Consider the following 16168-nt stretch of genomic DNA (forward strand, 5'->3'; position numbering starts at 1 on the left):
GTATAAATTTATTGCAACCAATAGCTTTAATTACTCTTAAACTTTCCCTTCTTCTGTGGCTGTAGATTTGGTATGTTTGTGCAGCAAGTGCTGGCAAGCTCTCTTTGGCGGACAACGCTCAAGTGTGAGCAGAGGTTGGCAGAAAACTTTCCGTGGGCTGTTCTGCATGGCCTCCAGATGGCACCAGTGGTCTTTAGCTTTAGCGATTTGGACTTTTCCCATACCCTGGATTTGCAAATTGAGTTGGTGAGAGGTAAGGAACTTGGAGCTACTGGATTCTGGCTTCCTATTTAGCTTTTTTGCCTTCCATTTAACAGTGCGAGTTACATGCTGGGGGAGACCCTTTTATTGCCTCACACAGTGTAATGCTTTGGTTTAAAGCTGTGACAAAACTTCAGCTGTGTGGGGAGGGGGAAGTGCTTTAACCTTTGGGAGTGGAAACTGTTTTCTTCTTTACTTAAGGAGAAAACCCCACATTGCTTAAAAGGAGAAGCAATTTTTAGGAGAGAACTGGGAGGTAGAATCAGGGCCTGGAATCAATGGTGATATTGAAGCAATCTAAGGGGAAACCCACCTAGAACAAAGGAATCTATTTTCAGAACCTGTTCTAGTACTTGTGGTGCATGATGGTGATTTCCATGTTTTGAGTTTGTTTTCTAAAGGTAGGTAGTCTCTGAAGTGTAGTCAGAGTGACCTCTTCTGGGTTGTTATCTTAATTTTCTTTTATCCTTTTTCTTTGTCTGAAAGGTAGTGTTCCCCTCCCATGTTACTCTTTGCATATTCCAAGTAGAAGAGGAACCTGACTCAGTAAAGTTGGTGGTCTCTATCTGAAAAGGAGTGCTATCAGGAAACCATAAGATGTAATGATCTTGGAAAGGAGCATACTTGGTATAATATGTGTTTGTGATATTTGACTAGATACTTTCTTAGACCTGATTTCTCTTGGCACAGATAGACTTGTTATGACATAATCTAGAGTGGAATTTGAGGCTTCAGTGCTGAGGAGAAGAAAGGGATTATGGATTCAGCATGTGTAACTTGTGTTTCACTTTTCATGTGGAAGAGTGAAGAAAAAGTTTCTGTTGAAGAAGATGTGAAGGGTACGTACCCAGAGATGTCTAGCAAAGCCTTCAGCTATTGTGCTGGAAGCACTGAATAACTATTTGGTTTGCCCTAGCCGAAGTTCTCTTTTTTTTTTTTTTAATACAATTTTTTGGGAAGATACTGACCTTAAAGCTTTTTTTCTTGTTTATCTCCTAAAAGAATATTGAGTACAATTTAGGAAGTGCTGATGTTGAGTAGGTTCCTTTTGTAGCTGTTTCCACCCCACCACTCATGGAATAAGCTGTATTTAATAGGGACAGAGCCTTAGGTCAGCAGAGCCAGGTAACAGACTTCTGGAGAGTTACTAAGAACGGTATTGGTGAACGTGCTCTATGTTTTCATCTTTCGTTACAATTCTATTTTTTTGGTCTTGCCTCCCTCAAACTCTGTCAAACCTCCTTTTCCATGTTTTGGGCCTAATTCACCTCTAGAAGAAATGCTGCTAATAGTCATTTGGGGATATTCAGTGATCTGTTTGGAGGGAGTGGATGTTTTTTTCCCCTCTTGAGGCTTGAAACAAGACTGAAGCTGTGCTTCAGGCATAAAGCAGCACTGGGTGACTTTAGATCCTTGTCTGTTGGATTGAAAAATATTTTGTCAAACACTTTCCTAGTACACATTTAAAAAAAAAAAGTAGGCAAAGTGTGCTGCTATACATCTGTTAAATTGGCAGATATTTAGTAACTTGGTGCTGGAAAGGACAATTATAATCTAGAGTGGCCTTTTGTGATATACAGCCTGGAGAACTGTAGCTGGGACTTTTGCATCAAAGGTAGAGAGGTTGGGAGAACAAGATGGTCTTGGCAAGCCTGGACCAAGCTTGCCTGAGGGTGTAACTCAGGCACCTGATCATATGTTAAAGATGTAGGTAGTTGTATTTATCTGAGACTTCCTGAGACTTCCCAAATATATGATGGAATGTATTTATTGACATACCTTTTATATCCTAGTAAGAATAAGAGATGCATTGTTAATAAACCACAGTCTTAATTACAAACTCTGACATGCTTTTGAAAGTGACTCACCAAGCCTAGTTATGTGCAAGTCCCAAGGCTGCTCTTACAGCCAACTGCTGAATTGGTGGATTATGCTGGGTTTTGGAGGGGCATCCATGCAAGGAGAGAGAAACAAGTCTGACTTGTGTTTGAAGTACAGCTGAAGAGGACATGGGGCCAGGAATAGCTTGCGCTGTTTGTGAGCCTTCCTCATTTTGCCAACTAGGGATGTCTCTTTCACTCTCCTGTCTGACTTTCCCTTCTTCTGTGTACCTCCTCGTGGGACAGAAGGGAGCCTGGTGGACCTGTCTTGCTTGGTGCCTGTGGACATAATGGGGACTTGACAAATGGTGTGAGGAATTCATACTGAAATGGCTTCTTGTTTTTGGGTAGAATTCTCTATAGCCTACTTCTTTGCCTAAACCACCCGGTTTAGGCAGCCTTATCTCTGAGCCTGAATGGCTGGAAGGGTCCTAGCCCAGCAGGAACTTCTTAAACAGATTTACACTGAATTTGAAAATAGATTTATTTTTTTTTTAAAAGACAAAACTGAGCTGAAAACCAAATGTTCTTGCAGAGGGCCCAAGGAGCAGCAGCTGGGGGAGACTTTCCAGAGGGACACAGAGCTTCTCATAATGGAGGGGCAGACAGCTGGGCTTCCCAGCAGCTGCCACCGGCTGCCATTCTGCTGCCTGAGCCTTGCAGTGCCTCCCCGTTCAGTAGCCTGCCTTCCTAATTAGCACTGGTTCTGCTGAGATATTTACCTTTCTGTGCTGGATTCCTGTGGTTTCCAAAGAATTCAGGTGCTCGCTTTGAGCCAAGGAATTCACATTACCTCACAGGCTGTGCTTAGGCCACAGCTGGTCACATCCTGTGCAGTAACCCCTGCCTGGCAGACCTCTGCTTGTTAGGGAGCACAACTCACTGCTGCATGGGCACCTGGGATCAGACTACAACCACTTTGGTAGATGTTGCCTCACACAGAAGCTGTGGAGCAGTGTTTTTCACTAGACATCCCCACTGGACTTTGGACTAGTGGATAGCGCATCAAGCCAGGAGACTCCCTGATGCTTTCTTGCTTTTTAATTAAGATAAGCAAGGTTTGAATCACTGAGGGGAAAGATCTATCTGTCTGTCTATCTATATAAGCCTTTTAATAGAAATTTACTGTCTATACAGACACCTGTCACCTGATTTTTGACTGTGTTTTTTAGCTTGAATTTTCTTCTCTAAAATGGGATAGTTGGACCTCAGGCTGCTACTGTTTTAGAGTTGTAAGGAAGCCTACTATGTATTTTTTTTCATATATGTAATACAAATATTTTTTTATGTTTTTTACTACATATATTTAAGTCATGACCTAGTGATGCCCTTTGTTAAATCTAATTCCCAAGGCAGGTAGCTAGACACTTGTCTGTGGTATATGATGTGGCCCTTAATTAGAGTCCTTGGACAAGAGTTTCAACAGTCAAGTCTTGTTGAGCTTCATCAAAACTGCTCTTTTGGTTGAAAGAGCTATTTAAAAAAAGAGGTGGAAAAACATCTCCTTGAGCAATATATGTATATCTTGCAGTGATGTAGTTATAATAATGACATAGCATATTGCTCTTCTGCAGTAAAAAGAAGTGTGTCTCACTGGCTTCAGCAACCTGTCTTTTTGATGGCATATTTTAGGAAATTCTGAAGGAAAGATAGCTAAATACTAACTAGCAAATTAATTTTTGATCTCTTCTATAGAGTCCTCCTCATCTTTCATGTTCCTCAAATTATTCCCCACCGCCCACCCTTCCCAGTCCTTTATGTCTGTCTTTGGGTAGCAGAGGGTGGTCTGCAGGCATAGCAAGTCTCTGGGTAAAATTATATGACCCTACTGTTGCACTTAACACGCAGGAACAGCATACTAATGAATCAGAGAGGCTGGGCAACTCTTGGTGACAGTGTGCAAGATGAGAAACTAGAGGATATGAGAAACAGAAGACATTCACTGAGTCGTAGAGTGGCTGAGGTTGGAAGGGACCTCTGGAGATCATCTGGTCCAACACCCTTCTCAAGCAGGGCCACCTAGAGCTGATTGCCCAGGACCATGTCCAGATGGCTTTTGAATATCTCCAAGGAGGGAGAGTTTACAACTCCTCTGGGCAACCTGTGTGAGTGCTAGGTCACACGCATGATGTTTCTTTATGTTCCATAGGTTCAAAGTCCTGGTAACAGCAGTGCATAAGTTGAAAACTTGCAAATTTGTTATGAAAAGATAAAGGAAAATAAGTCTTTTTTTCCTGTCCCTGCAGACATCTGGTAAAACTGCTTCTGGATCTTGTTCTTTAACATAGAACTGTTTGAATAATTTTATCCAGCTTTGGTTAGATACTCTGCCATCATAGACATGTTACCAAAACTCCTTTTTATGTTCAGTAGTTCCCTTACAGGCTTTGGCTCTGTCGTGATTTAGCCCAGCCTGCAGCTAAGCTACCACACGGCTGCTCACTCAGTCCTCCCCACCTCCCTTTGGTGGGGTGGAGAGCAGAAAAGTGGAACAAAAGGCTTGAGAATCGAGATAAGAACAGGGAGGGATCACCCACCAACCATGGCCACAGGCAAAACAGACTCAGCTAGGGGACAGATCAATTTAATTCCTTGCCAGCTCATTCAGAGAGGATAATGAGAAACAAAGCCAGATCTTAAATACACCTTCCCCCACTCCCTCTTCTTCCCAGCTCTACCTCCTCCCTGCAGTGGTGCAGGTGGACGGGGAATGGGGATTGCAGGTCAGTTCATCACACACTCTTTCTGCTGCTCCTTCCTTTTCAGCGGAAGGACTCCTTACCGTCTTCCCGTGCTCCTCCCAGAGGAAACAGTTCTCCACAAACTTCTCTGAGTCCTTCCTGTAGAATCCAGTCCTTGCCCATCAGGCTCTTCCAGCACAAGCTTTTCCCATGGAGTCACAGATTCTTAGCATGCAGCCACCTGCCCTGGCGTAGGGTTGCTTCCCATGGACTGCAGATGCATCTCTGCTCCATTGTTGATCTCCAGCACCATGGGATCCTTTCTCCCAGGAGACAGTCCTCTGTGAACTCCTTTGGGTGGAGGCATCTCTGCTTCGACCTGGGGTCCTCCACGGCTGCAGGTGGGTCTCTGCTCCACCATTAATCCCCATGGGCGGCAGAGAGGCCACCTACCATCTCACCACAGGCTGCAGGGGAATCTCAGCTCTGGCACACGTCCTCCCGCTCCGTCTTCACTGACCTTGGTGTCTGCATAGCTGTTTCTCTTGGATCTCAGTCCTCTCTCCACTGCAGCTGTGCCAGGCCAGACTGGCCTGATGAACCACAGCAGTCCTGGCAGGAATGAACTCCACCCAGCAGGTACCCTGGTGTGGGGCACTTTGGAGTGCCTCAGCCTGCACCACTGGGGCCATCATCAGTTCAGAAGTGGTGGCCCAGCATGGGCAAGTGTCCATGTGGGAGGCTGGGGACCAGGCCCCCCACCTCCCCCCTCTTTCTGCTGCAGGTCCTGCATGGTGTGGCTTTCTTTGTCCCCTTCTTAAATATATTTATTCACAGAGGTGCTGATTTTCTTGGCCCTGGCCAGAAACTGGTCTGACTGGTTTTGGAGCCAGGGAAGCTTCTAGCATCTCCTTACAGGGGCTATCTCTGCAGCCTCTCCCCCGCTACCAAACCCCTGCCACATAAACTCAGCACAGGCTCCTATTCATACTCAGTTTCTAACTGACATATCAAGTGCATGCTATGGAAGATATTAATGTTAGAGATAGGGGAATTGTGACCGTCTCTTAGACCTTTGTTTTCTGTCCTGTACTGCAAGGGAACTGGGTCCCAGGTGTCATTTTGGAGTCCAGACCTTGATAGTGTTAAGAATGGAAATATCCGTAGTTCTCCTCTACCAGTTCTAATCCATTGAACATTTCCCTTAGGGTGACTTGTTTCTTTTCATCCTGATTTTAACAGCAGTTCATGGGAACCATAAAGAGAATTGAATGGTGCAAACAGCTTTCTATGTGGCCTTAGTTCTCTCAACAAAGTGGCAGCTAATAGACTAACAGGGAAGCCAAAGTCTAGTGCATGGGGAGGGAAGGGAAAAGGCACTGAGAAAGTGACTCTAAGGATAAAATGTGAGGAGCGTGCTTATAGAAACACTACACTGGTTATTTCCAGGACGTTTAGGCAGGAATTCTGTGTGCAGTCATGGAAAAGGCTGTCATAATGTGTGCTTTTTCTGTAGCACTTGTTTGAGAGAACAGGGATTAACTATTCTTTCCTTCTTCCCACTCCAGGATCTTTCCCCTTCTCCTCCTCCTTTCCCAGGCCCTGGCTAGAAGTCTCAAGCATTCCAGAGCTGCCAAGTTTCATGCAAAACCATGTAACATCTTATGTAAATATTTAATAAGCCAGTTTACGTATTTCCAAAATGACTTGCATATGACAAACTTTACCTTGTGGTCAATTCATTTCCTGAACTAATGCTGGGGATAAGGCGAAGAACAGTGTGCAACCCCTCGGGTATTGTCCTGCCTGAATGCGTGACAGTAAAAGGGTATGTTGTTTGGGTTAAGGCAGTGTAGGGGTGTGGGTTAGGGGCCACCAAGTTTGGTGTGATGTGAAAGATTTGGGGATTTCTAGAGATAAGTGTGGGCTCTGTGACATGTTTTGTAGATTGCTAGGTCAACAGGGCAAAGTGCTGCATGTCACTTTTGGGAGTGGGTGGCCTACTGAAGGTGGAGTTTAAGCTTGCTTATTGGGCTTACAGTGACCTCTTACAAGATGAGGAGGGAGGGGTGTAATCTGTCAGTATCTGAATGCCAAAGGTGATTTTTAACAGGGGAAGTCTGAAGCATGACAGGGTTGCAGAAGCTGGGATGCCTCTGGGTGACGTACTATTAGTCTGGAGTTTGAGAGTACTTTCAGAGTCTGAAGGAATTAGTAAGGATTTCTCCCTTGACTTTCTGTTCCTGCTGCCCAGGCCACCTGCTGCTACTACTGCCATCCTACTGCTTGCCTTTGCTTGCTCTTTTTTCCTCACCGATCCAAGAGAAAGTGTAGCCAGAGGAAAGGCAAACATGCTGTTGTTGAAGGTGAAGCTCTGTAGCAGTGTGTAGTTGCTGGTAAAGTGAACTGGTTGTTGCCTTCATGCGAGATGGTGTGCACCTGTGTGACTTGGCTGTGACCCACTGAGACATGGGCATGTGTGTCAGAACAATTGAATGTGCGATTGTCACTTCTCTATTCTAAGTTTCAAATTCAGAAATGAAGGGCATCTCTGCCCTGCGAAGGACAGCCGGAGGGAGGCTGCCAGGGCTGTTCACAATATGGTTGCTGCTGCTTCTTCTGCCTGGGAGGTTGTATTGCTGGCAGCAGTTTGTGGGGAAACTGAACAGTGCAGAGTCAACCTTGGTTTAACCTTTCCTATTTCCAGCTCTAGTTTTAGAGTAGAAGCTCTCTCACAATGTTTCTGTTTAGAGGCTTTTGGAATCTAATCTCTTGTATATTGTGGTAGTAGGTGTCCTTAACTTTCTCAACGCTTTCCTCAGATTTTTAAAAGGACAAGATTGGTTAGAAAGGGAGGATCTTTGAGAGAATGGGAGTGCAGTAAGGCAAGGAAAACAAGTTAATGAAAGTGATTATCTTTGATATCACTCGTTGTTCAATTTAGACAGTGAATACAAGCAGTACATAACATCAAGACAGGAGAAGGTGCTTATTATCTCTGTGTAATACATATCACAGAGGTGATCCGGGTTAATGCTGTGATAGGGGACCATTCCTCCTGCATCCTCTGCCTGTGTGCCTTCCCTCCAAGTCCATTGGCAGATAAAAGTTCAGTCAAGACAGAAGAAATCCAACTTTGAAAACTTGTGGTTAGAACCTGTGTTAAAGAGGAAGCAAATCTGAATTCAGGCCAAAACAGAGTGGATGTCCTTCTGATGGTGGATACAGAACAGACATCCATTCCTTTCTTGGTTACCTCTATAATATTCCACATTGTTAGTAAGAAGAACTACTGGTTTAGAAGAGGTGGGGTCAGAAGAATGCACTAAAGTGGCAGGAAACCTTCCTGTCTGACTAATAGTGGAAAATTTCACCTGTTCCTAGATCCCTTTTTTTTTCACTTGACAAGTCTTCTCAGAAAATTCTTTGTAAGAATTTAAAGCAGTATTGATCCAGTTGTAGAACCATTCAGACCACACAAACTTAACTACCAGCAATATACAGCAGTGTTAAGTGTGTTGGTCTCTGCGTTGCAAAGTCTGTGGAGTAGTCCAGAACTTGGACAGGATCTGATCACAGTGGGAGAAAATAAGAGTTGCTTGAAGCAGAGCAAGAAAGAGGTGGTGTTATTGAGCAGAAGATATCATGTGAAACTCTTCAAAAAGCTAAAATAGTCTCCTTTGGCTGAAGATGCACCTCCGCATGCAGATAGTCCAGCCTCCAGTTTAGGAATACTCTTGGATTCCTAGCTGATTGCAGGCTCCCACATAGCAGCATCCACAAGTAATGCTTTGGCTAGGAAACAGTCCTATCCTGGCAGATGATGACCTGGCCTCAGTTATTTGTGCCTTCATCACTCTTTGGCTGGATTATAGCAATATGAGATACCTGGGCATGAAGCCTTAGTGCTTAGGAAAATAGCTTGTGCAGAATGTTGCAGCATGTGCTTGTGGTAAATTGTGTTACTGGGAAAACATATGGCTCACCCTTAATTTTCTGTGCCACCTTACCATATAGTTTCTAAATTGCTTTTAGGATCTTGGCCCTTATCTTTTAGGTGATAAATATTCTATTCTTAGAAGTGGCCTGAAATTGAAAAAGAAGGAGGCTCAAAATGAAATTGAAAAAGAAGGAGGCTCAAAATGAAATCGGAAAAGAGAGGACTGAAATCAGTAAAGAGAGTGCTCCAGAAAGGAAATAATCCTCTAAAAGATTGTAAGATTGCCGTCATGGTTTAACCCCATCCTGCAGCTAAGCTCCACAGCCACTCGCTCACTTCCCCAAGAAGAGATGGGGGAGAGAATCAGAAGAGTAAAAGTGAGAAAACTCGTGGATTGAGATAAAGACAGTTTAATGGATAAAGCAAAAGCCACGTATGCAAGCAAAGCAAAACAAGGAATTAATTCACTACTTCCCATCGGCAGGCAGGTGTTCAGCCATCTCCAGGAAAGCAGGGCTCCATCATACATAATGGTTACTTGGGAAGACAAACGCCGTCACTCCAAATGTCCCCCCCCTTCTTTCTTCTTCCCCCAGCTTTATATGCTGAGCATGATGTCATATGGTACGGAATATCCCTTTTGTCAGCTGGGGTCAGCTGTCCTAGCTGTGTCCCCTCCCAACTTCTTGCGCACCCCCAGTCTACTCACTGATGGGGTGATGTGAGAAGCAGAAAGGGCCTTGACTCTGTGTAAGCACTGGTCAACAATAACTAAAACACTTCTGCATTATCAACACTACTTTCAGCACAAATCCAAAACATAGCCCCATAGTAGCTACTGTGAAGAAAATTAACTCTATCCCACCCAAAACCAGCACAATTTCTCAAGAGTTTATTCTAATCTCAGGTTAACAGCTAGAAGATTTTACAAGCATTGAAGTTTCCTACTTTAAGGCCTGTTCCTATGACCTTAGTGTCTCTAAAAATAACCTGTAAATTTTTGTTGAAGCAAAGCATTTTGTAGCATTCAAGTCTTTTGTCTTTCCTGGAGAGAACAAGTGTGGTTGGTGAGTAGCCTTGTTACTACAGTGGGAGAGAAACACAGTGAAGTATGGTATGAAAAGCTGTAGAACTATTAGGATACTGAAGGTAATAGTAACTGGTGTTTCAGTGGTAGTAACACTCTTCTATCCCAAGCAAGTGCAAAGCACAGTGTGAGGGGTGTGGGCTATTGACAGTGTTATATTTGTGATCTGTCACCATTCTAACATCCAGGGGCTATTCATAGAGGCTCTAGAAATAACTTGGCTTTTCCATTTGCAGACTTGCATTTAGCATGAAGCTAGTAAGGCTGTCAAACCAGCTCTTGGAGAATGTCTTAAGCTGCATTTGATTCTGTTGTTTAAAGCTTGTGGTTTTTTGATAGTAGATTTGAGTCATTTAGTGTTTTGCATTTTTTTGTGATGCATTGCAGAACTGGCCCATGATATCCTTTAAGATGACAGCGTTGTAGTAGAAGAGCAAATTTATGTACTGAGAGTTCTAGAACATATTAAAATCCCTTCTGAATAATCAGTTCCTGTGGAAATGTAAATTCTATGGGCATGGAGCTCAGAGCACCTAATAATTAAGGACAGTCTCTGTAGAAGGAAACTAATGCAAGCATTTACAAGATAAAGAAATACTGTTGCTTAGAAGTATTGTCTATGTCTGCGATGGTTTCATATCCTCATGTTTCTGATTATGTGCATAATTAAAAAAATAAGAAGCTGATGAGCATAGTGAACCTCATTGCCCTCTGCTTCAAAGTGTCAAGGGAGCTATGACTTTGTGAAATACCTTGCTGCTTGTGCTCAGTATCTTTCAGAATCTGAATGAAAGCATATTACCAACAAATGCTTTCAGTATGCTGCCAATAAATGATTGTTAAGGTGGAGATGATGATATCAAGAACAAAATATATGATAGGGCTGTTGTCACTATTTTCAAAACAGAAGTGTTAAATCCAGGAAACTTACAGTTAAACTGAAAAGGAATTCAAATACTTTAAGCTATGGAAATATGTGGAAGGGGGATCCAAACTTCCACACTCTTTTCTGTTGCCAGCTGCTCTGACTTCATATGTAGTGAAAGCTTAGAAAAGTACGGTGCAAAATCTTTTTCACATTTTTAAGCTGGCCACTTAGAGTTAGTGGCAAGTGCCACTTAGAAGATTTTTTTCCCCCTACTCCCACCTGTACATTTAAGGATAAATTTAATATGATGAGCATCCTCATGGATTTTCTGGCATAGTTATTGTGGAGAGAGAGAGATATTTCTCAAAATGGCTACTAAGTGAGGGCAGTAGTGGCTATATTTTCACTGAGAAATTAGATTTTTTTTTTTTGGCAGTTCTTTCTAAAGGAAGCATTTTTTTATATGTAACTTGTTAGATGTCCTTGTATAGTTCAGCTTCTTCTGAACTATGAAAAATAATAGGGGAATGATGAAGAGAGATGACTATTAATAAAACAAATCCGGGATGCATTCTTTTCTGGACACTAACTTCATTGCACAGCCAGATGCTCCAGATTCCCTTCCAAGAGTATTACCTGTACTATACTCTTGTCACAGAATCACAGAATGTTAGGGATTGGAAGGGACCTCAAAGGATCATCTAGTCCAATCCCCCTGCCTGAGCAGGACCACCTAAAACACATCCAGGCAGGTTTTGAACATCTCCAGAGAAGGAGACTCCACAACCTCTCTGGGCAGCCTGTTCCAGTGTCTGTTACCCTTACTGGGAAGAAGTTCTTCCTCATGTTTAAGCGGAACCTCCTATGTTCCAGCTTCTATCCATTTCCCCTTGTCCTATCATTGGATGCCAGTGAGAAGAGCCTGGCTCCATCCTCATGACAGTCACCCTTTACATATTTATAAACATTAATGAGGTCCCCCCCTCAGTCTCCTCTTCTCCAAGCTAAAGAGACCCAGCTCCCTCAGCCTTTCCTCATAAGGGAGATGCTCCATTCCCTTCATCATCTTTGTGGCCCTGCGCTGGACTCTCTCAAGCAGTTCCTTGTCCTTCTTGAACTGAGGGGCCCAGAACTGGACACAATATTCCAGTTGTGGCCTCATCAGGGCAGAGTAGAGGGGGAGGAGAACCTCTCTTGACTTACTAACCACACCCCTTCTAATACACCCCAGGATGCTGTTGGCCTTCTTGGCCACAAGGGCACATTGCTGGCTCATGGTCATCCTGCTGTCCACCAGGACCCCCAGGTCCCTTTCCCCTGTGCTGTTTCCCAACAGTTCAGTCCCCAACTTGTACTGGTACATGGGGTTGTTCTTACCCAGACGCAAAACTCTGCACTTGCCCTTGTTGTATTTCATTAAATTTCTCCCCACCCAACTCTCCAGCCTGTCCAGGTCTCTCTGAATGGCAGCACAGCTTCAGGTGTGTCAGCCACTCCTCCCAGTTTAGTGTCATCAGCAAACTTGCTGACCATGCACTCTATTCCCTCATCCAAGTCATTGATGAATATGTTGAACAATACTGGTCCCAGTACCGACTCTTAAGGGACTCCACTGGATACAGGCCTCCAACTGGACTCTGTCCCATTGACCACTACTCTCTGACTTCTGTCTTTCAGCCAGTTCACAATCCACCTCACTATTCAATCATCCAGACCACACTTCCTCAGTTTAGCTGTGAGGATGCTGTGGGAGACTGTGTCAAATGCTTTACTGAAGTCAAGATAGACCACATCCACTGCTCTACCATCATCCACTCACTGGGTGATGTCCTCATAAAAGGCTGTCAGGTTTGTCAAGCACGACTTCCCCTTAGTGAAGCCATGTTGACTGCCCCTAATGACCCTCTTATCCTTGATATGCCTGGAGACAGCACCAAGGATAAGTTGTTCCATTATCTTTCCCAGGATGGAGGTGAAGCTGACCGGTCTATAGTTGCCTGGGTCTTCCTTCTTGCCCTTTTTGAAGACCAGAGTGACATTCGCTTTCCTCCAGTCCTCAGGCACCTCTCCCGTTCCCCACGATTTAGCAAAGATGATAGCGAGTGGCCTGGCAATGGTATCCACCAGCTCTCTCAGCACCCGTGGGTGCATCCCATCAGGACCCATGGACTTATGGATGGCCAGGTTGCTTAACTGGTCCCTAACCAAGTCCTCATCAACCAGGGTAGACTCCTCCTCTATCCTGACTTCCTCAGGAGCCTCAGGGTTCCGGGGCTCATCAGGATAGTCTCCAGCAGTATAGACTGAGGCAAAGGCGGCATTCAGTAACTCTGCCGCCTTCTTATCCTCTGTCACCAGGGCACCCTCCTCATTCACCAGGCCTACATTGCCTCTCGTGTTAGTTTTATCTGCAATCTGTCCTGGTATTGTGCACATAAAATGAAGGTGGATAGCTGAGGAAAGAGAGTATGGATAGCTTACATCTGTCTGTCTGTTGGAGAGGTGAGGAAAATAAAAAGCTTATCAAGTTACAACTCTGTACCTAGATCATGGAGATAATCTACTTTTATCCTATCGTACCCTTCTCCCTCTCACATCTTGTTCCCTCTGCCTCCCCCTCAACACAAACCAAACCAAAACAATTCCTCAAGCATCTTACAAACCCAAATCCTGGGTTATTTTTCAGTTGAATTAGTTCTTTGATTCATTTCAACACAAACATCTGTGATGGTAGTGTATGGTTAAGGGAGTGGTGACACAACTTGGTCACAGTACAGATGATGCCTTTTTATCAGGAGGTGACCACTGTTTCTGTTTCTGTAGTAAACAGGCTGATTTAACAGTGGTATTGTTGGCTGTAACAGGGTTCATATGGAGACTAGATAAGCTTGTAGGAGTGTCTTGCTCCTGATTGTGATCCTCCCTACAGTCCCTTTCCTTGTACGCAGCTAGGTGTCATCTTTGAGATATGGACGGGCTGCATAGTCCCTGAGAATACAGCACTATGGAGCAGATGCTGCCTTATTGGACAAATTGGTCTGGCCTGCAGGTTGTACCTGGTTTCCTGAATGCCTCTTGAGAAAGAGGATTGGCAGTTGTAGGCTGTGTAGTTGTTGGTGGTAGAAATCTGTTCCCACACTTTTCCTAAGGTGTCCTTGGAGCACGCAAGAACGGAGCTTCAGGAAGTATTGACTGTGGTATGCATATCGAGTATGTTTGTTCTGAATGTGCATTTCCCAGGATCAGTGGATCTTATGTATTCATGGTAGGTCCTATTGTGAAACTGAAGGGACTGTGACACTGTCTAAATTGAGGTGGGCTGTTTGGCCAGAATGCCAAAGGACCCCAAATCTAAGCATTTGAGGAAAAAAAAATGAGCCTAGCATGATGTGTACACTGTTAGGCTGTGAAAACTCCCAGGAGGACAAATGGAATTCTCTGCTCTAAGACATTGAAAAAGAGACTAAGTGCACCTGGATGTGATCCTTGAGAATAAACTGTATTTTTTGTGAGGAGAGGTGGAATTTGATGAAGTCTTATTACATGCATTCTCTCTGTAGCTGTTGTTGTTGAGCGGTTTGTGCAGTAGGTCATATTTAGCAAGTGTGTCACTTGTTCAAGAAATACTGTGAATCTTTATCCCTCTTTACAGGTTTGCAACAGTGAGGTATGACCAGGCATCCAAGAACATGAAAAACCAGTTCATGCATCTGACCAACTACAGCGTCAACAAGAAGAGTGGAGATTATGTCAGGTACTTGGCTGGAATATGGAGCTTGATCTCTAGATGTTGATTTACCTAATTTGGTCTAAGGCTGGTGCAAGTCCATAGATGTAGGCCAGTGGTGTCAACTTGCTTTTTTCATTTATTTTTAGCTGTGATGATCCTGAAGTAGAGGATTATGGAAACAAGTGGAGCATGAGTGCAATGCTGAGGTACTTGAAACAAGAGGGGAGAGACACTGCAGGTCAGTACAGATCTTATTCTTTTATTCCTTTGTTGGATCTTAATCATCTCACTAGTGTGAACTCTAAGAAGTCAGGGAAGAGCCCCACTGAGTTGCATTTAACACCATAGCAGGGTGGAGGGAAGCATTGTTCATTACAGCTTACTTACTAGAGCTGTGCATTTATTCTCTATCCCTAGAGATAAGTCTTATCCCCAGAGATGAGGCCTGCCCCTTCCCTTTTGCAAATGATATTCTGAGATTTTCTCAGGGTGTGTTTCTTAATATTTTACCTACATTTCCCGTTTCTTAAGGTCATTCCATTCCTTCTAAAAGCTTCCCTCCCTCTACTGCTCCCATGGCCTGTTCAGTCTGATGAGTGACCAACCTCTGGAGAGCTGTGCCAGTTTGAATGACTCTTGGATGTGGTGTCATCTTTCCATGGCTCAGGTTTTTGCTGGGTGTTTTCATTTCAGTCTGTGTTTCATATAAAATAGCTCCCTCTTCCACACGTTTGCCAGGTCTGCTGGGAGTAAATGCATTTGCGGAGCAAAATCCAGGTATATCCCTTAAGGGATAAGTTTCCTGTGATACTGAGGCATCAGTAACACTACTGATAACAGCTATGCCCATATTGCAAATGTTGCCAGGGAATGTTTAGATGTTGGAGGAAGGGATTTGAATCTGGCTTTCAGTTGGAAGTGGACATTTTCCTCATCATATGCGTGCGTGGCTGTCCAACCACTTGCACCATATGTTTTCAGTAAGCTGTATACAGAGTTATTTATATTGTTACATTTCCACACCTCAACCCAACCTGAAGTATAAAACGTGCACTCTTAATTATTAAGTAAACTGCTGAGCAAAGCAAACAGGTTTCTCCAACTATCCATTACAAAGCTTCTTGCACCTTTCTCTGATGCATCTGGTTTTGGTCATATGGAGGCAGAATGCTGGCTGGAAAGTGCTGGCAAGATTTTTGTGCTCTAGGATGTTTATGTGCACTTAGGCATTCCCATGCTGTGTTGCTTCCACTTAGTCGTCTTCTGGCACAGAATTTCACATCTGAATTTGCTTGCATGCTCCTCTGTAATTATTCAGGTCCCTGCATGTCATCATCTGAACATGAGAAGTAGTAATTGTAGCCTAAATTGAACTCTCTAGTCAAGTGGTTTGTACTAGATATTCTTTGGGACAAGTATTACCAAATGTCCGTGAGGGTTTGCTGGAGGCCTTGTTTGCTTGTGCTCGCTTTAAGGGATGGGAAAGGCTGTCCTATCACCCCTACTAACTTTGCAGACTAGGACTCCAGTGTTCATTCATTCCCTCCTCCTCTTGCTTCTCTATTGCTTGTCCTTGAAAACAGAAACTAAGTGTGATGTTCTTTCTATTGCATGACTCATCCCAAGACCGGTGTAGAATCCAGGTCTTCATCTAACATGCATCTTTTCTTGCCTTTTGCTCCCTTTGTCAGCTCAGATTCCTGTTCCTGAGTTCTGTTTAC

At 43.9% G+C, this 16168-nt stretch overlaps 1 protein-coding gene across 1 annotated transcript in view; it reads left to right on the top strand.

Annotated features, from left to right (window-relative positions):
• Positions 1-16168, top strand: part of TTLL5 (tubulin tyrosine ligase like 5) — a 148163-nt gene that overhangs the window by 20020 nt on the left and 111975 nt on the right. Inside the window, 2 exon segments of the mRNA XM_086614127.1 lie at positions 14370-14471; positions 14594-14685. Coding sequence (XP_086470253.1) covers positions 14370-14471; positions 14594-14685 — 194 coding nt within the window.

This window comes from Tauraco erythrolophus, chromosome 6, assembly GCF_009769465.1.
Source record: "Tauraco erythrolophus isolate bTauEry1 chromosome 6, bTauEry1.pri, whole genome shotgun sequence".
Lineage (NCBI taxonomy): Eukaryota > Metazoa > Chordata > Aves > Musophagiformes > Musophagidae > Tauraco > Tauraco erythrolophus.